Source organism: Nicotiana attenuata, unplaced genomic scaffold (assembly GCF_001879085.1).
Source record: "Nicotiana attenuata strain UT unplaced genomic scaffold, NIATTr2, whole genome shotgun sequence".
Lineage (NCBI taxonomy): Eukaryota > Viridiplantae > Streptophyta > Magnoliopsida > Solanales > Solanaceae > Nicotiana > Nicotiana attenuata.
The window spans coordinates 171,154-193,002 of record NW_017671447.1 but is presented as its reverse complement, the minus strand read 5'-3'; the positions used below and the strand labels follow the sequence as shown (position 1 = coordinate 193,002).

Here is a 21,849-nt window from a genome sequence, read left to right as displayed (position 1 = left end):
CTGTATCACCACTGCTATTTACTAAGTAACAATAATATATATATATATATATATATATATATATATATATATTAAATTGAAACATATTTTATTAAATATTGAAGGCAAAATTCCTTATAAAATAAACTAAGCAGCATAAACTTACCTAAAAATCCATACTCGAACACCATTTGCCAAAGACTCTTCGAGGAGAGGAATTATAGTCGACGGACTATCTTTCCAATTGTAAAAAGGAGGATCGCTACAAAAGGGAAAATAATTGTTGGGTTGAGAAGAAAACGCAGACAAGAAAAAGCTAAAAAATATTATAGAAATGAATACAATTGATAGTATCTATTGAAATTTTGTTCATTTACAATTACCTGCAAGCTTCCCAATCATAGCTGATATTGGTGACATTAGCGTGGAGCGCCTCTTGAACATCCCGCCTGTTCAAGTAAGCATAAATGTAATTGTCGGAGCAAGGATCAAACTGCAATGTCTGCATCAGATAAGACATAGCAATACTTGCATTATTATTCATCGCGTAAATTAAATGATCTCTACATTATAATATCAACATAAAACGAAACGACAAATACAAGTTATCCCACTTACAGAAGGTAATTTAGGGTGTTTCGTGAGATTGCCATCGTGGCACAGAGGAAAATAAATGTTGTAGATGTCAAGATTATCGGTGTTGTTGTCTGAAACTGCACCTGCCTTGTTGCACTTTTCCTCATTGTAGAAATCGGAGTAACAATATTTCTGGATATCAAGAAAAGTTTGATCTAATATTAGGGCATGAGAAGAAAAGTATTCATACATTCCTACGTTATCTGTATCTTCATTGATCACTGCATTCCCGATCTGCAATTTGTTGCAACAATAATCCGTCAGTGGTATGAAATTCATAAGAATTTAACATATATACTCTAACAACGTAAATAATTAATTGGAGAACTTACAATAATCCTTTTAGATTGATAAGAGTCTTGTTGGCGCGCTTGTTAAGGTGAAGAATTGCATGTGCCAATTGAGGTACATAATGACCAGCATAGTTTTCTCCAGAAATGTAAAAATCTCTGTTCTTGTACTCGGGAAATCGCTTGAGCCAATTCAGTAAAAATACAACATTATCATTAGTTGTTCTCTTATCTCCAGTTGAGTTGAAGTCACTGCTTGTATTTGTATAAGAAAATCCTACTCCAGCAGGAGACTCCAAGAACAATACATTTGCAGCTATATATATAATTCAATTAGAGAAAGTTAGGATTAATATATTCTCCGTTGATAATTTCTAACTGTTTCGAAATATTAATAATAGAAAAGTTACACAGTAAAAGAAAAAATTAAAGAAAAGAATTTACCGAGACTCCATGCATAACAATTACTGTATAATGTTTTTCCATCACTGTGAACTCTAAAAGGTCCGAGTTACTCCACGCCCCAAATGCAATAGAAACAGCCAGGACCTACAGATATGATTCTTGAAGTTTTAAGTATATTTTCATATTATTATATTTACATATATATATTTAAGATTAATAACAATATAAGCAAATCCAAAAATGTATTGATCAGAAACTTTAAGTGTTTATTGAAGAGAGTGATATGAAATCTAAAAATTTTAAGATAATAGTAGTAAGAAAAAGAAATTTGGTTTTTAATTTACCCTGTTAATGAAAAATATTACTAACATTTTATAGCAACCAATAATCTTACTCGTGAAAAATATTTCTCTCAAATAGCTTAAACCAGGATGAAGCTTTTTCACATGTCATATTCACAAACGCAAAAATAATATTTGGGGGCTGGTGGAAGTACAAGTGGTCAATTTAATAAAATTATATATGCAAATGAAAAGGTTTATGTCAAAAGTATATAGTATAATACAAAAAAAAATGATATATATATATATATACCTCCATTAAGCCAAAGAAGCAAAGGCAATGACTTAGAATTCTCAGCTTCAGTAAAGTAATAATAGAAAGCACGACCAGCAGATTCATTGACAGTAACATAGCCACCATATTGTTGGAATTTAACTGGTGGTTGTCCAGGCAATTTCTTGATCCAATCTTTTTCTTTCTGTTCCTCTTGAGGTAGAATAAGTTTGTTTAAATCTACATGGCTAAGAGCTACCTTAAACTGGTTCTTGTCAATGGATGAATCTTTCTTTTGCTTAGCCTTGTAAAATTTGCCAAGAACATCATTTTGCCTTTTTCTAAGGCTTGAAGCCACAAAATATGACAAAAGGAGGGTAAAAAGTAGGAAGAAGAAAGTGATTTTTCCCATTTTCTGGTCTTTTAAGGGGGTTTATATGTTGCAATTCTGTGTGATTCTTGATTTGATATTATACCATTTTGGTACTGAAGACAAATCATTTTTTAACAAATTGGCTATATTATTGGGATTATGATATGACTTGCTCCAATTACGCATGATATTATACCAAATATAGTTGTTGATTTCTTGCATATGATAATTTTACTATATTTTGATTTCTAAAGACAAATCAGTTTACAATAAATTGGCAATCACAGGGACTATCGTATATGACTTACTTTAATATGCAATATTTATGCCAAATATAGTTCTAACCGACAGGATTCTACTACTTGATTTTCGCAATTTGGCATGTAAATAAAAATAAAGTGAACCTTAATTCAAAAGAGGGTGTAATAGGAATGAAAATCTTCTGACAAAAAAAAAATGAATATCTCGACATAATATGATTAATTAACTAGTACGTAGTTTGTGCAGAAACTACAAGTGATTATGGATTAGTTTGTTAATTATAAGACGAGTATATAGCACATGTAGAGACCTTTTCATGTATAAGATTTTGAGATTTATAACTAATTTCTCACGTTAGATTAATTTGTATAAAATCATATATACAAATATATATTTCATGTGATATAATCTATGAATCAAATCAAAAAAAAGATATGAACCCTTCTTAAAAAAATAAAAATAAAAATGAATCTTTACACAAATAGCCGGTTGGATTCACTATTTATTGTTTTAGCTGGTGTAGATAGATTATATCCGATTATACACATATTATATATGAATTATACATATATTATACATGCGTCAGCTATTTTTAGTATAAACGGTTGGGGGATGAGAAGAATTAACTTAAATAGCCGTACACCCAACCGCTTAAACTTAAAATAGCCGATGGATATATAATATATAAATAATTCAGATATAAAATATATATAACTGTGTATAATTAATGTGTAATCCATATACACCGGTTAAAAAAAAGTAAATAAGGAATATAGTTGGCTATTTGTGTAAAGATCAAGCTAGGGTCCATTTAACTAGAAAGTCGATGGCCCAAGTGAAAACTCCTTCTAGCAGGCCCAAATAAACTTTCAGTTTCTCTTCGCCGTTCAGTTTCTCGACGAAATCAAATTGTGAGTTTCTGCATCAGACTCCTTTACAAAATTTTACCTGTTTTTAACCATAATATCCAATTTTAAAAAACAAAATCTTATTAAATTGGATTATAGTACTGTTTTTCTTGCATATTTCATTGTAATTATTACTGTTTAATATTTTCTTGAAATTGTGATGATATATATAATTGCATTTGAGCAGTAAAATTCAATTTTTAGTATTTGTTAATTGTATAGCAGTAAAAATTCAATGTTTAATATATGTTAAGTGCATTTGAGCAGTAAAAATTCATATGTTTAATATATGTTGATTGCATTTGAGCAGTAAAAATTCAATCTTTAGTATATGTTAAGTGCATTTGAGCAGTAAAAATTCAATCCTTAATATATGTTGAGCAGTAAAAATTCAATGTCTAATATATGTTGATTGCATTTGAGCAGTAAAAATTCACTCTATAATATATGTTGATTGCATTTGAGCAGTAAAAATTCAATCTTTAGTATATGTTAATTGCATTTGAGCAGTAAAAGTTCAATCTTTAATAGTTATTATAATATATGCCGTATGTTAATTGCAGCTTTGAATTGTTCTTAAATGAATCTTGAAAATCACCAAATGGGTGAGAGAAATGATAATGTGAAGGAAAAAAGATTAGTTTTTGTAACAGTCGGGACGACTTGTTTTGATGCATTAGTAAGAGCAATGGATACAACAGAAGTTAAGAATGAATTATTCAAGAAAGGTTACACTGATATTCTTATTCAAATGGGGCGTGGATCGTACATTCCCACAAAGTTAATTTGATATTTTTATGTATATATGTTTTTCTCTAAACACATTTGTGCTAAAAGTTTCAGCTTTTCAATTTCTGATCTAGTTTTAGATCCAAAAGAGTTGTCTCCTATCTCCTTGATTTAAGCAAAAAGGATAAGAAAACAAACAAACTTGAGTTGGCTAATTAAGTGAAAAACCTGCTCGCTCCATTTTAATTTATGTCATATAGTTTGACAAGACGCTTTGAGATTGTTGTTATTATCTTTATGGCCTATTTGTTGATACTACTTGTTTCTACTGTTTCTTTTGTCTGTCTTGAGCCGAGAGCCTACCGGAAACATCCTCTCTACCTTCCCAGGATAGGGGTAAGGCTTGCGCACACACTACCCTCTCCAGACTCCACTGGTGAGATTCCACTGGGTTGTTGTTGTTGTTTAGTTTGACAAGGCACAGAGATTTAAGAAAAAAGAAAGACCTTTGAAGCTTGCCAGACGTGCTCCGACAACCTTGCCCGAGCCTCTCTCCCTTCACCCAATGCTTGACAGCTTTCTTCACGTGGCATGACACATCTATCTTTGACACTCATCAGTCAGCTAAAAGACGTGGTCTTAAACATGCCATGAGATTTTTGTGGCTATAAAACCATGCCATTAAGGGAAAAATGAGAAATTTAAAGTTAAATGGTTTCCAAATATAGAAAGGTTTCATTCTTTTTATAATGGACTAATAAGAAAGTAGTGCCATGTGAAATGGAACAGAGGGAGTATGAGTTAGTGATTGAAAAATGATGCAGAATTACTGCTTTTACCTGGATTTTGGAAATAATCTCTGTTTGCTTTTATTTTCTTGCTGCGAAGAAAGTGTAGGATTCTTCTCAGATGTGAGACTTAGATTGGACAAGGACATTCAGATGATATGTTTTTTAAATGGGAAAATAGATCATTAGAAAAAAGGAAAGCGTAACTTGTCTTGAAAATTCTAAGCTAAGGGATTTTAACTCTGTCCAATGATAAAATGTTGCACATCACAGCAGAAGAAGTTGTATGTGTGCAAACTGTGTATTCGTTTAGGTGAGGTAGGTCTGCTTAATTGAATTCTGAAAATTGAAGGTTCTGGTGAAGAATTTATGTTCGGATTTGCTTGGATATGTAGCTTTATTCTGTGTAGTCACTGAAAATGGCTTTAGTGAACTGAAGTATTTTAGAAGCTGAGATCATATATCCTCATATGAAGGACAATACAAAGGATAGATTGGGAAAGTGTGACGTGGCATTATATTTGGGTGCTAAGCATCTCATTAAACTTAAGCACCATATTAGCTTTCCGTGATAAGAATTCGGTATATATTATCTGCACAATCATTTGATGTTTGGATTTGAACTGATTGGCTGCAAGTAATGGCTTCATGTTGTTTATCACTTCGATTGTGATGGCCAAAGTTTACTTAACAATGGACTGGCCTTTTTATTGTTAAACTTTATTCCAGCGTTGTAAAATCTCTTTTGAGCCGTCTACTGAATTCTTGCACTCGCTCACTCATTCACTTATAACTAACTACCTTTGCAAAATTTACTCAATCACTCGACCATTCTTTTTGCCTGGTAAATACTCTTCTTCTTTTTTTACGTGGTAAATACTCATTTGTTTCTGGTCTTTTATATCTTGCTGTAATATTTCCAGTCGACTGCTGAAAATGGTTCCCCAGCTCTGGACTACTTCACATTTTCATCAAGCATAGCTGACTACTTGAAGTCAGCATCACTTGTTATCAGCCACGCAGGTAATTGGTTGACGACAAATGTAGCTTTATACATTTAGTATATTTCTGGTACTTTCTTCTGTCTTTGGCTTTCACAGTCTCCTTTACTTTTCTTCCTTTACTCCCCCATCTAACCGGATCAGAGCAGTTAGCCATATATCGTTGTTGGATTGAAATGGCTATATATTTGCTCAAACTAGGGAATTAGTTCATAGATCCAGATAATAGTTGTACAAAGCAGAACAAAAGAAATAAAGAACATGTTAGTTGTAGATGCCAAAACCCAGAGTTAGCTAGCTTTCTCTCGTTGAGACAGTTTAACATTTCCATGCTGTTCCAATGCTCATGATAACTTACTTTGAAACATAGGGGAATTCAAGCTTCCTAAGGTGTGGAAACCGTTTCCCTTAAGACGTCTATCTCATGATTGGAATTAACGTCAACCTCTGCTCAGTTCTTTGCTTGCAAATGTTTACGGCTGCTACTGGCCTCAGAAAACATATGATTGGTGAAACGTTTCTGCACTTGGTTCTGAGGTGGCATGTTGCGAAGATAAGGAAATAACTGATAACTCGTCATTATAGGACTTCAACGTGCATGCTTTTAGGAGAGCCATTAGGTCTCAAGTTCAAATCCTAGCTGAGGCAAAAAACATATATGAATTCCTTCCACCTGTAAGCCTTGGCGGACAAAGTTGCCAGGTACCTGTGCTGGTGGGAGATAGCAGGTATCTAATGGCATAGTCGAGGTGCGCTCAAGCTGGCCGAGACACAACCATCATCATATAAAGACGTGCATGCTTTGAGAACTCTGATTCAGATTAACTAGAGACAGTAGAAAATGGATTTAAAAGGTAAGGCTTATGTAATCACAAATTTGAAAGTGCTGCAGGTTCAGGGAGCATATTTGAGACATTACGCCTGGGCAAACCGTCAATAGTGGTAGTCAATGAGGATCTAATGGACAACCATCAAAGCGAGCTCGCAGAGGAACTGGCTGAGCGAAAGCATTTGTATTGTGCTCGTCCACAAACGTTATACAAGACTATCTCGGATATGGATCCGGGGTCTCTTGTTCCATATCAACCAGGTGATGCAAACACAGTTGCTAAACTTATTAATAGATATCTTGGTTTCCCAGATGATTAATGGGAACTGGTTGTTCTGTGTATTTGACATGCACTGAAGTTCAGTTGTATGTAATTTATATGGCCTAATTTTTTATCTTCAAGTATTCTGTAGTATTATGGGAGCCTTGGCATAACGGGTAAAGTTGCTGTCATGTGACCAGGAGGTCACGGGTTTGAGCCGTAGAAACAGCCTCTCGTAGAAATGCAGGGTAAGACTGGGTACAGACCCTTGTGGTCAGGCCCTTCCCTGGACCCCGTGCATAGGGGGAGCTTAATGCACCGGGTTGCCCCTTTTTATTCTGTTATATTGTTCCTAATGGTGTTTAACGTAATTGAAAAACTCTCACAAGAGGCAATCACACTTCAAACTTGATATTTCCTTTTCTTTAGGTAGTTTAGTACTACTTTCTTTTAGCATCTTAGTTTGATAATCAGATATCAGTCAAGTTTAAGAGAACAATTTCAAAAGTTAAAAATGTATGATATTGTATTCCTCCTTGATTAATACTTACACATGGTAAGAGTGCAACGCGTGATGTGTGGGTTAGGTGCATGTCACTCGGAGAATTTTCGTTATAAAAACATTGATTTTTCTATGTTAATACCAATTACTGAAAATTGGATGAAGTCATAAACTGTCCTTGTATTTTGGCAATTGAATATTTTTATAAGTCTAACATGTATAAGAAGACCCTATTAGTCGGATTTTATCGGGATGTTGTTGTTGTTGTAACATGTATAAAATATTTTTGAGGAGAAATTGAGGGTTTACAGACGGAAAGGGAATGAGGAATTGCAGAATTTTTATTTAACTTTAATTTTATTTTTTTCGCTTTTCTTTTTTTAATTTATGAAATTGCAGAATCTTTTTTAAGCTAAGGTGACCGTCAGGAATAAATTAGCAAAGGCGACAATTAAATTCAATTTCCTCAACTTACATTGATAATTTGGCTCCTCATAATAAATGAATTCTTATGATTTTATGGTTTAAAAATACTCAGATTTGGGCTATTGCTTTTTCTCTATTCTCCGTCCCTAGAAGTTATCTATAAATATTGGTCTTTCCCTTTACCTTTAAGTCTAATTAGGAAGATTTTGAGAATACATTTTAAAGAAAAGAAAATCAATTTTGATAGTAAGTATGTTTTTGAACAATTTCTTACAATATGGATCATTCAAAATAAGAATTATGTGTTTGTGCTATATTCGGATATTCTATGATCGTTGCTTAATTCACAATGCATTCACTTCATTTATTCATTTGTTTGTTATTTTGCATTTGAAAGTTAGCATGAGATAAATTCAAATTGAGAAACATGATCAGTGAGAATTCATATAACAGATCTCAACTTATTTAAGATTGAGAAATAATTGTTGTTGTGGCATATAACCGACCCAACAAAATTACACTCAATTCTATGCTAACTAAGTAAATACTTCGCCAAACAAACTATAGAGATCATTTAACTATGGAGAGAGAGACCTGGAAGGAACTAAAAAGACCCTAACAAAATTTCTTTTTGATCCCAATAAAGGGTGTTCAATATATGTTATATTCCATTAAAATCTAATATTTTACCTATATATACATCATAATTTTTCGACGAAGGGTCGTCAGTTGACCACCCTTAGGGTATGTACCTTCGCCCCTGCTTCCTCGGAACCCGCGCATAGCAGGAGCTTAGTGTATCGGGCTGCCTGCACATAGCCGACAAAAACATGTAAATATAAGAAAGTCCAATATATTGCAGGATGCTCTGTACGTGTCTGTAACGCGCACACACATGCATATTGTCATGGGCGGCTTTCCAGCCATGCCCCATGACCCCTTGGGCGCGCCCCGTGGCGTCCTAGCGAACCTCCCAATGCCTAGCGCCACAGACAGCCCCGTGGTCTTGGCCGCGCCAAGTGACAAGCGCACAGGTGCCTCTGTCGCCCCACCGATATCCCTCGCGAGCGCCAAGCCGCAGGCAGAAGCCAACAGTACCGCGCGTGCAGACAACGCCGCGCGCGCAGACCGTGATGCCAAAGACACTGCTGCTGAAAACGGACCTGCTGCTGCCTTATAGAAAACCAAGTCATTTTCATTGTAAATATAGAGTAGTTTTATTTCATGTACTTCCATTATGTTTCTCTAGCTTAGTCGAGTCTAGTCTTGTAACTTTGGATTATTTTTTTTAAGTACTATTAGGGGGGATCAAGCAATCAAAACTTTCTAGCAATCAAACAATTCTCTGTACTGGTGTCTCTCCCCCTCGACACCGCGTTGCTTTTCTGTAATAGCTTTCATTAATGCAATCAAGCTTTCTTTCATTCTGAATTCTCATTTCTGTTCTCTCAATTGCTCTTGACATTGGTTTTCCCGTACGGCACTGACAATCTCGTCTAGCGTACGGAGGGGACCTCAGTTGGCGGACAGCAACTGCACTGTCATCAGTTGCCTAGCCTTACGTCGCCCTTCCAAGGAATCTCAGGAAGGCGCCGCGTAACAGTTGGTATCAGAGCCTAGGCTCGACATCGGACGAGGGAACGTATTGACATACCACCATTTCCGACCATGGTGAATCATGGGGACCGCATTGCGGCCCTCGAAGGGACAAACTCTTCACCTGCATGGAAGGGTTGAAACCTTATGCCCGCGTGGAGCTACAGAGACAAAGGGTAGATTCCCTTCCCAAGGCAATCCAAGCAGTTGAATGCCTTGGGGACTATCAAATGGAAGCTCGAAGGGACAGGCCTCAGCCGCCTGCCCGAGCAGGGTTCAAAGGGGGCCAGCCCAACAGTGGTGGTCCTAGCAAAAATGGGGGAGATCAGAACTCAAACAAATCTAGAGCTCCTTCCTCCGGCAGCAACAGTGTTGCGTCAAACAACAATGGTCGGGCGAGAAAGCCTCCTTCATGATGCCGTCATTGCGGTGGTCCACATTGGAACAATGAGTGCCCACATGCACAGATGAATGCCCATCAGGCTATTGATGATGGGACTGATGACGACTCAGACGATGCGGACCAGACTGAACCAGTAGGTGCCTTCAATGCAATTGTGGGTTCCATTTCTGAGGCACTAGCGGAGACCAGTGCTGGTATTCGTAAGAAGAAGGACTCATGTCCCGTCACCAGGAAAGGGAAAAAGAAGGCGAATGAAGAGACTCCTCTTAAACAAGAGAGGACCTTAATGTTCGTCGAGATGAAGGTGAATGGCAAGCCCATTCGGGCTATGATAGACACGGGTGCTACCCACAACTACTTAGCCTCGACTCAGGTGGAGCGCCTTGGACTAGTTGTAGGGAAAGGTAAAGGTAGCGTCAAGGCTATCAACTCACCTCCCCAGCCAGTGGGTGGAATAGCTAAAGAAGTACTGGTGAAGCTTGGGCCTTACGAAGGAAAATTCAACCTGCGAGTGGTGATCATAGATGACTTCGAGTTGATTGTTGGGCTGGAATTCCTAAGGCAAACCAACACCATGCCTGTACCATTTGCAGACATGCTACTTATGATGGGTATCAATAGGGCCAAGCCCTGCATTATCCCGTGCCTGCCCATAAATATGGCCGTTGAGAACATCTCGGCCTTGTAGTTGAAGAAGGGGGTCAAAAGGAATGAACCTACGTTCCTGGCAACCCTTTGCATTGAAGATATAGAACGCTCCTCGGGTCCCATTCCTGAACCCGTGAAGGAGTTACTACTGGAGTTTGAAGATGTCATGCCACAAGACATGCCAAAGCGGCTCCCGCCTAGGCGCACTGTGGACCATGAAATTGAGTTGGTGCCGGGCGCGAAGCCACCTGCCCGGGCGCCTTACAGAATGTCACAACCCGAACTCACCGAGCTTCGGAGACAATTGACGGAAATGCTAGATACAGGGATCATTGTACCCTCCAAGTCCCCATATGGGTCCCCTATTCTATTCCAAAAGAAACATGATGGCAGCCTGCGACTCTGTGTGGATTATCGAGCTCTAAACAAAATCACCGTGAAGAACAAGTACCCTATTCCCCTAATGGCGGACTTGTTTGATAGACTGGGTGGTGCTACGGTGTTCACCAAGATAGATCTGAAGACAGGTTATTGGCAAGTTCGGATTGCAGAGGGTGATGAACACAAGACGACTTGTGTGACAAGATATGGGTCGTACGACTTCCTGGTCATGCCATTCGGCTTGACCAACGCCCCTGCTACGTTTTGCACTCTCATGAACCAAGTCTTCCGAGAGTACATCGACGAATTTGTGGTGGTCTACTTAGATGACATTGTGGTATATAGCCAGACATTGGAAGAACACCTAGTACACTTGCGGAAGGTCCTAGCTCGGTTGCGGGAACATGAACTATATGCAAAGTTATCCAAGTGCTCCTTTGCTCAGAAGCAAATTGATTTCCTCGGACATGTCATCGAGGAAGGACGCATCAAGATGGACCAACAGAAAATCCAGGCCATCACAGATTGGCCGCCACCTAAGGATGTCCACGCCTTGAGGGCGTTCCTTGGCCTATGCAACTTCTACCGGCGGTTTGTGAAGAACTACTCACTTATCGCAGTGCCATTGACAGAACTCCTCAAAAAGGTCACACCTTGGGACTGGGGACCAAGGAGAGCAGAGGCCTTCAACGCATTAAAAGCGGCTATGTCTAGTAGCCCCGTCTTGGCCCTTCCTGATTTGGCCAAGCCGTTCGAGGTACAAACAGATGCTTCTGACTATGCCCTCGGCGGAGTCCTGCTACAAGAAGGGCACCCTGTAGCGTACGAGAGTCGGAAGCTGAAGGATGCAGAGCGGCGCTATGCCGCCCATGAGAAAGAATTATTGGCTGTCGTCCACTGCTTGCGCCTCTGGAGGCACTATCTGCTGGGAACCCCGTTCGTGGTCAAGACAGACAACACAGCTGTTAGCCATTTCATGACCCAGCCGAAGCTGAACGGTCGACAGGCCAGGTGGCAGGAACTCCTAGCTGAATTCCACTTCAACTTGGAGTATCGCAGTGGAAAGACCAATCATGTTGCTGATGCGCTCAGTCGGAGAGTTGATCTAGCATCGGTGTGCCTACTCGCCACCCTAAGGGGGAGCGAAGTAGCCACATCCATCAAGGACCAAATACGGGATCTACTCATCACGGATCCTGCTGCTCAGTATTTGGTTGATTTGGTAGGACAGGGCAAGACTCGCCAGTTCTACATGGAAGATGGTTTTCTGAAAGTAAAAGGGAACCGACTTTATGTTCCTAAAGGAGGAGATTTGCGGAGGACTCTTCTAGCGGAATGTCATGATACTCTGTGGGCCGGCCATCCCGGTGAAGAACGCACCATGGCGTTACTTCGTCGTGCCTATTATTGGCCTCAAATGGCCGATGATGTCGCTCAGTATGTGAAGACTTGTCTAGTATGCCAGAAGGACAAGTCGGACCGCTTGACACAAGCGGGACTCTTGGAACCACTCGCTGTCCCAAAGAGACCTTGGGAAAGCGTTTCCCTGGATTTCATCACCGGATTGCCCAAGGTCGGAGATCTCACAACCATCTTAGTTGTGGTGGACCGGTTTTCCAAGTATGCCACCTTTATTGCAGCCCCACAATATATATCAGCAGAAGATACAGCTCGACTCTTCTTCTCTCATGTCGTCAAATATTGGGGCCTGCCCAAAGACATTGTTAGTGACCGCGACTCACGCTTCACTAGCAACTTTTGGACCCAACTCTTCAAGTGCCTTGGGTCAAAATTGAGTCACAGCTCAAGTTTTCATCCGCAATCTGATGGCCAGACGGAGAGGTTCAATGGTATGTTGGAGGAATATCTCCACCACTTTGTAACCGGATCGCAGAAGAATTGGGTGAAGCTTCTGGATGCTGCTCAACTGTGTTTCAATTCACAAAAGAGCTCTAGTACCAACAAAAGCGCTTTTGAAATTGTTACCGGACAGCAACCGCTACTCCCACACACTGTGAATGCACCAAACATGGCTAAATCTCCTCGAGCTGCCAGCTTCTCAAAAGAGTGGAGGCGGAATTTGGAGATAGTGCGGAGCTACCTTGTCAAAGCCCAAAAGCGGATGAAGAGGCATGCTGATCAGAATCGTCGCTTTGTTGAATATCAAGTAGGAGACAAAGTGATGGTCAAAATTCCAAAGCGGTACTTATTTGCAGGGGTCCATGACCCTCGCCTATTGCAAAAATACATTGGACCCTTGTCCATTGAAAAGCGTATTGGGAAGGTTGCATACCGGGTGGATACCCCAGCTTGGTGGAAAATTCATCCTGTCTTCCATGTCAGTCTCCTGAAACCTTTTCGGGAAGACACGGAGGATCCTTCAAGGAGCCAGCTCACAATACCCAGTATTCGAGGTCCCAATTCAACCGGGAAAAGGCGTGTTGAAGCTATCCTTGATGACAGAGTGATTCATGCCTCAAGGAAAGATCACCAAGAGTTTTTGGTGAAATGGCAGGGCTGTGATGCAGAAGAGAATACTTGGGAGAGGGGAACAAACCTCAAAGCCTACAAGAGCCTCATTGAAGATTATTTTGCAAGTAAGGCGCCGAGGACGTCGCCAACTCAGGTGGGGGAGAATGTCATGGGCGGCTTTCCAGCCATGCCCCATGACCCCTTGGGCGCGCCCCGTGGCGTCCTAGCGAACCTCCCAATGCCTAGCGCCATGGACGGCCCCGTGGTCTTGGCCGCGCCAAGTGACAAGCGCGCAGGTGCCTCTGTCGCCCCACCGATATCCCTCGCGAGCGCCAAGCTGCAGGCAGAAGCCAACAGCGCCGCGCGCGCAGACCGTGATGCCAAAGACACTGCTGCTGACAACGGACCTGTTGCTGCCTTATAGAAAACTAAGTCATTTTCATTGTAAATATAGAGTAGTTTTATTTCATGTACTTCCATTATGTTTCTCTAGCTTAGTCAAGTCTAGTCTTGTAACTTTGGATTATTTTTTTTAAGTACTATTAGGGGGGATCAAGCAATCAAAACTTTCTAGCAAGCAAGCAATTCTCTGTACTGGTGTCTCTCCCCCTCGACACCGCGTTGCTTTTCTGTAATAGCTTTCATTAATGCAATCAAGCTTTCTTTCATTCTGAATTCTCATTTCTGTTCTCTCAATTGCTCTTGACATTGGTTTTCCCGTACGGCACTGACAATCTCGTCTAGCGTACGGAGGGGACCTCAGTTGGCGGACAGCAACTGCACTGACATCAGTTGCTAGCCTTACGTCGCCCTTCCAAGGAATCTCAGGAAGGCGCCGCGTAACAGCAGTCATGGTTGGCCCTCTTTAATTAATTTGTTGCTAAGCAACCGTTTTAGAAAGATTATCAGGTTCGGATTCGGCATTTAAGTCGACTAATTAATCCTATTTTTATACTCACTCCGTTCACTTTTACTTGGTATGTACACTAAAAATAGATTATCATTTTTACTTGTCACTTTACGCATATCAAGAGAAAACAATTTCTTTTTCCTATTATACCCATAGTATTTATACTCATTTCAAATCATTTTCTAAAATCCAATAAAATATGCATCAATTAATATGAGTATCATGGTAAATTATGCACTTCATTTATTATTTCTTAAGGGGCATGAAAAGTCAAAACGTGCCAAGTAAAAGTGAACAGAGGCAGGCGGAGCCAAGATTTGAGTTTATAGGTTCTGAACTTATCGTCGAACTCATAGCACGTCTTAGTTACTGGGTTCGCAATTAAATAGTTATACACATTTAATAATTTTTTAAATACAAATACAAAATTTAAGCAAAAGTTACTGAGTTCGTCCGAACTCACAAGTACTACTCTACCTTCGCCCCTGAACGGAGGGAGTATCTTAGAGTGCTAATATCCGAATTTCAAATCTACATGCATTCTTGGAATCAAAGTTGATCGGTACTTAGAGCCCGTTTGGGCATAAGAATTTTTCCCTTTTTTAAAAAAAAATTATTTTTTTTCGAAATTAGTGTTTGTTCATAAAATTTTCAATTTTCACTTGAAGATGCATTTTGGAAATTTTCGAAAATTTGAAAAACTCCAAAAAGTTGTTTTCCGAAATTTTTACTCAAATCACTCACAAAACTTCAAAAACAACTCAAAATTATAATTCATGTCCAAACACAACTTTAAATTTCAAATATCATTTTTACTTGAAAATAAATTTCACCTTGTTTTGGAATTTTATAATTCTTATGTCCAAACGCCCACTTAAACACGTATGCTACTGGGAAAAAGTTGAAGTTTTGAGTAAACTATTTTTTTTGTTTTTCACTTGGTGTAATTAAATAGAGCCCGTTTGGACGTGAAATTCTTTTTCCTTTTTTTCAAAAAGAATTTATTTTTTTCCGAAATCAGCGTTTGTTCATAAAATTTCAAATTTTCACTTAAAGATACATTTTGGAAATTTTCGAAAATTTGAAAAACTCGAAAAAGCTGTTTTTCAAAATTTTCGCTCAAATCACTCACAAAACTTCAAAAACAACCCAAACTGCAATTTATGTCCAAACACAACTCTAAATTTCAAATATCATTTTCACTTGAATATTTTTTTCACTATTTTTTTGGAATTTTACAATTCTTACGTCCAAACGCCTACTAAGGCACCGAAATATTTTGATTCATGCCGCGTGAATTCATTAAAGGGGAAGCGCATCCTACTGTTTTCTATTTCAAGAGCTCCGTACCGCTTTAATATTTAAATTTAAAATTCTATAATTTATGTTGAAGTTTGAATATGGACCAAATTGTGAACCAAACATGCAATTATTTTAAATATTTGAAATTAAACACTCTGCATGTCCAAACGGTTGAAATGTAGCTTGATAAAGTAGTGTCTTTTTCCTTTTTCATTAGTGCTATAACCCACGTGCTGCGCGGATATTTTAACAAAATATTAATCTTATAAAATTATGATCTGATATAATCATATTATTTTATTAAATCTTAGTTGTTATTTTATTATTTAACATAGTGTGCCGAAATATAACAGAATCTATACAAAATTAAGGATATACATCATATAGTAATTAAATAAATTATTTGTTTTTTATTTATTCTTTATTAAACTAGAAAAATACTTAGTACTATACATTTACTAATGTGATTTTTTATTAACTTGTCAATTGGCTTAATATTTTGATATTACTTCTCTTTTAGTATATATATATATATATATATATATATATATATATATATATATATATATATATGTATAATCATGAAATCCCTTAACGAAATATCATTTGTCATTTTTACCCTTTAAAAATAAAGTTTACACTAGACAAAATAGTCATCAAGTTTTTTTTCCTAAAATTCAGGACTTCGAAGCTTTAGCCATTTACTATTTCCTTATGCAAGTCCTCCTATAATTTAATAATTTAATACCGCGTTTATGTATATAAGTAACTAAGTTATCGTACAAAATATTCAATTTAATGGAAGACGTAATCCACCAGAAACCAAACAATTGTGGTCTTCTTCCTTTAAGGAGAATTTTCTCTTTTAGAGTGCTCTGTAGTATTTTATAGACAAAAATTTGAGATGTAAAAAGACATTATATAGAACAATTGNTCTTTACCTTAAAAAAGGAAATATTTTATTTTGATTCTTAATGTTTATAGTATAGGTGAGTCGTAACTACTAAATATTAGGACTAATTAATTACGTAAAATTTTAACTAAAGAAAGATTTAATATGCAAATTTTTTTATTGATTCCAAAGTCCTAAAATTTAGGAAAATAATAAAATGACTATTTTGTCTAATGCATAATTAATTTTTTTAAAAGGTAAAAAAGGCGAACGACATTTCGCTAAGGGCCTTCGTGCTTTTAATATAGTACTAGAGGGTAGGCGCTTTGCGCGTGCATCCCATATCAATGAATATATAATTTTTTAAAAATCGCATAGAATGTTTAAATAATATCTTTGGTTATAAAACAAAAAGTAATTTCTTGAATGATGAATGTTGATCATTTAGGTAACACAAGAAAGAAAAAGATCTTTCTTTATAAAAATCCCTAAATGCTTTATTCTTATTTTTAAAGACCTCTTTGAAAATATCTTATGAACGTTGTTATTATTTATGCGATCTAATATTAAAAACAAGCAAGTAATGCATAAATATTGCTATCAAGATTCTTTAAAGATTTGTCAAATAAAACCTATTGACTTTTTTTTTTTAATCTCTTTAGAGATTTGGAATAAAGAGATTATCCCTATAGCTCAAGGAAAATTGATAAGTACAGTGTAAAATCTAAAAACGACTAATATTGAGTTAATATTTTACAAATAGATAACTTACAAATATATAAATCAAAATACTCAGAGTTGTCATTTGTTGGATAAAAAAATAATTAATAAGTTCATTTATAATACAAAAATATTATCTTCTGTTGTCTTATCCTTATTATTTCAAGTTGGCATTTTTACCAATTTGACTTTAAGTGTTACAATGTAATTAAATTTTCTCTATTGTCTAATTTTTTTTTTTTAGCGTCAATCTTCTCCTTTATGTAGCCTAAGGGGTCTTTTAATTAAAATTGCAGCGAGATTATAATGCAAAAGTTATAATACGAATATCAAGTAATAACAAAAATATTTATTAGATATACTTTCGATTAATACATATTTGATTTATTGAATGAACAATAGAATGTATGGAGTATAATATACAAAATGTGCTTGATTTTTCATATATAAACTTGGATAGAATTTTATTTTTAACTTTAGCCTTAGTCTTCTTAAAAGATTTAGGAATAAGCGCTTTGGAGATGGATATTTTGATATTTGATTATTTATCTTGGGATAGCTAATCCCCAAGTTATTATCTCACATTGAATGTAGAATAAAAATAGCAGCTAATTAAGATTGTGGTATAACTATTCTCGCAAGTTTTTATACCAAAAAAGAAAAAAAAAAGTCTATCCAAACACGAAATTAAATAACCCCACATTTCTTTGTTATTTTTATCTAATTGTTGGCGTAATTTACGAAATATTACACAAAAATCGATAACGAAAAAATACTTAATTATTATTCTAATATTTGAGTATAATTGTTAAATATTACACTAAAAATCAATGAATAAAAAATATTATTTGAATATGAAGGGAGTTCAAATATTATATGGAAGTGTATTGTCTATTATGTATCTATTTTTATTTATACTATTATTCAATGCTACAAAAAAGTCTATAAAGTAAAAGTCAATAATTTGTACTTTGATTTCAAAACACTATCGTTGTCGGGAACTAAAATATTCATGGAAGACAATAAGCTTTGTAATCGGATTGTTTATTTTGTTGGAGAATCTTTTACATGTTTTCTTTTTCTTATTATAGTATTCTTGTTAAATACCACATATTAGGATTTTATACACAATGCAAATAAGGAATAATTTAATAACTAAAAATTTTAGTGATTTTTAAAGTCCTAAATATTAGGAAAGTAACTTAAATTACAATTTTATGTAATGTGAAATTTATTTTTAAAGGGTAAAAAAGGCGAGCTACATTTCGCTAAGGGCCTTCGTGCTTTTAATATAGTATAGATAGATAGATAGATATAATTAATTTAAGAAATATAAATACAAAAAGTGTTCATGACGGAAGAGGTATTAATAAATTTAAAATTTGATGGAATTTATAATTCTGAGTGAGCTCATAATTGTGTTATTAAGTTATTCTGTCTAACATTTAGAAATTTAAAATAAAGTAATCAGATTTTAGCTCTATAATTTCAAGTTGAATAATTTTATTATGAGACAGTAAAAAAATGTATTCTAATTGAGTTGTACTAAGTTATTTTAATTTCCTTTTTCATCACTCCACCAAATGACTCCCTATATAAATGACTCTCAATCATCTTTTTACATAAGAAATTTATTGCAGAATAATAAAGTAGTAATACATTTTGTAATAAATTCATAATATAATTATCTTATTTATAATTAAGCGAACTTAAACTAAATTATGTAATATGTCACGACCCGGATTTCCCACCCTCGGGAGTCGTGATGGCGCCTACTAGTGAAAGTTAGGCAAGCCAATTATTCTAATTATTTAACCATTTTTATTTTTAATCCCTTAACAATTTCAAAACAACATAACAAAGGCAGCGGAAATAATAATAACAAAAACAATGCGGAAGACGAAATTTGATAGTTTAGATTAATACAAATTGTGGAAGTCTAAGTACAACTCTACCCATAATCTGTGTCACAATGTCACGGACCATCTAGGAATACTACCAATAGGGTCTGAATAGAAATACACGAATCTGTCTCTGAATAAGTAAAAACAGAAAGGAAATGATAGAAGAAGACGCCAAGGCCTGCGGACTACCTCGGGTCGCCTGATGAACTGGAAGCAGCAACCTCACAGTGGTCCAAAAGCTCCAGCACCGGGATTTGCACACAGTGCAGAGTGTAGTATCAGCACAACCGATCCCATGTGCTGGTAAGTGCCTAGCCTAACCTCAGCGAAGTAGTGACGAGGCTAGGACCAGACTACCAAATAAACCTGTGCAGTTAAATCATACACAACAGAAAAGTAAAGCCAGAAATTTACAGGTAAAGATAGGAGGGGGAAAACATGCTGTAGGGAAATCAAGTAACTACATAAAACCAATAAATAAACGTAAAGAACACCATAACTCAATTATCAACAAGAATCGGGAAATCAAAGACAAGTGCACGGCATAACCCTTCGTGCTTTTACTCTCGTCCTCACCACAAGAATTAATATAATCGGCACGGCATCGCCCTTTGTGCTTTTACCTCACATAATCATGGCACGGAATTATCCTTCGTGCATTATCACTCATATCATGGCACGAGATGGTACATTGTGCAGAACAGCATCACCCTTCGTGCTTTGACCTCACAATATCGGCACGGCATCACCCTTCGTGCATTAACACTCTCCCACAAATATCATGCATGACATTACCCTTCGTGTTTTTACACTCTTGCTTACCCAAACAACAATCACAAAGCAATACGGGCAAGAGAATAAATAAAATCACAATAGAATCCCGGTAAGGGAACAATAGCATAACAACAATATCCCGTCAAGGGAAACAATGTCTAAAGCAATAACATCCCGGCAAGGGAGATAATATCAAAAGCAATAAAATCCCGGCAAGGGAGACAATATCATGAACCTCTTCTCTTTTCCACAATTACTTCACAACTAAATTCACAACTTGAGCCAACGCTCTACAATGTTCAATTACCAATAATACTTCCACAAGCCTTGTTCAACAATAGAAATCATCATATAAAGCATGAACAATACGAAACGGAGTCACATTTATCATAGTATAAGACTCACGGGCATGCTTGACACCGACGTATAGATACTCGTCACCATGCCTATACGTCGTACTCAACAATTACCTTGAACTCCTAATCCCTCAAACTAAGGTTAGACCAAACACTTACCTTGAACTTCCACGGCCAACTCAAGCCTCAAACACCGCATTTCCTTTAGAATTCGCCTCCAATTTACTTGTATCTAACCCAAATTAGTTTAACAACATCAATAAATGCTAGAGAATTCAATCCCAATGCTAAATTATAGGTTTTCTATCAATTTCCCCAAAAGTCAAAAATTGACCCCGGACCCGCTAGGTCAAAACCCGAGTTTCGAACCAAAACCCGATCACCCATTCACCCACGAACTCAAATATATAATATATTTTGAAATCGGACCTCAAAACGAGGTCCAAATCCACAAAATTTGAAAATCCTAAGTTCTACCCAAAATCACCCAAATTTCCCAAGAAAAACCCTTGATTTTGAAATAAAATTATGTAAAAAGATGGATTAGATTGGAAGAAATGAGTTAGAAATGACTTACTAATGATTTGGAAGAATAGGTGCCTTTGAAAAATCGCCCAAAGATGTTTTAGGTTTTGAAGAGTTGTAAAAATGAAGAGAAATCCATCTAAGTTTCAATTTACACAGTTGCAGGTAGCGCATTTGCGATAAAATGTTCGCAATTGCGAACTCGCAAATGCGACCAATGCTTCGCAAATGCAAAGGTTGGCCTGGCCTGCTGCCTTCACAAATGCGAACATTGTTCGCAATTGCGGCTACTGTGCATGTCGCATTTGCGACGATGAACTTCGAAAATGCAAAGGTCCCCTGCCCAGCCCAGTCTTCGCAATTGCGATGAGCCTTCGCAATTGGGGTGCTCGCATTTGCGAGGCAAACTTCGCAAATGCAAAGTCTGCAGACCTGCAATCATACCAACAATTTCCTTAAGTCTCAAAATACTCCGCGGCCTATCCAAAACTCGCCCGAGCCCTCGGGGCTCCAAATCAAACATGCACGCTAGTCCAAAAACATCATACGGACTTGCTCGTGCGATCAAATCATCAAAATAACATCAACATCTATGAATTAAACCTCAAATTCATGAAATCACTCAAGAACATCAAAATTACTATTTTGTCAACTATAGGTCCGTTTTATACCAAACCAATTCCGATCTTTACCAAATTTTAAGAATTCAACTTAATCATTATTTCAAACTTGTACCAGGCTCCGGAACCAAGATACGGGCCCGATACCATCAAGAAAATGCATCAATTCACTTCTAAAAACCTTTATATTTTTCAGAAAATAATTTTCTTTAAAAATTCATTTCTCGGGCTTGGGACCTCGGAATTCGATTCCGGGTATACGCCCAAGTCCCATATTTTGCTACGGACCCTACGAGACCATCGGATCACGGGTCCGGGTCCGTTTACCAAGAATGTTGACCAAAGTCAATTTTATTCAATTTTAAAAGCCAATTTTCATATTTTACTTAGAACCGTGTGAAT

At 36.8% G+C, this 21,849-nt stretch overlaps 1 protein-coding gene and 1 pseudogene across 2 annotated transcripts; one reads left to right on the top strand and one right to left on the bottom strand.

Annotated features, from left to right (window-relative positions):
• LOC109208353 overlaps positions 1 to 2,277 on the bottom strand; it is an 8,238-nt pseudogene extending 5,961 nt beyond the window's left edge.
• A 1,047-nt stretch (positions 2,278 to 3,324) lies between these two features.
• Positions 3,325 to 7,428, top strand: LOC109208349 (UDP-N-acetylglucosamine transferase subunit ALG13 homolog). Of its 2 annotated transcripts, XM_019371453.1 has the most exons (4): positions 3,458 to 4,187; position 4,286; positions 5,848 to 5,947; positions 6,818 to 7,428. In XM_019371453.1, exons 1-4 carry the CDS (start codon positions 3,988 to 3,990, stop codon positions 7,072 to 7,074), a joined length of 558 nt encoding a protein of 185 aa, XP_019226998.1. In that variant the 5' UTR covers positions 3,458 to 3,987; the 3' UTR covers positions 7,075 to 7,428. The 2 variants fall into 2 exon arrangements, 1 of the variants encoding a protein (XP_019226998.1); XR_002065151.1 differs by lacking the exons at positions 3,458 to 4,187; position 4,286; positions 6,818 to 7,428 and adding an exon at positions 3,325 to 3,410 and having other exon boundaries at positions 5,848 to 5,936.
• The last annotated feature ends 14,421 nt before the right edge of the window (positions 7,429 to 21,849 follow it).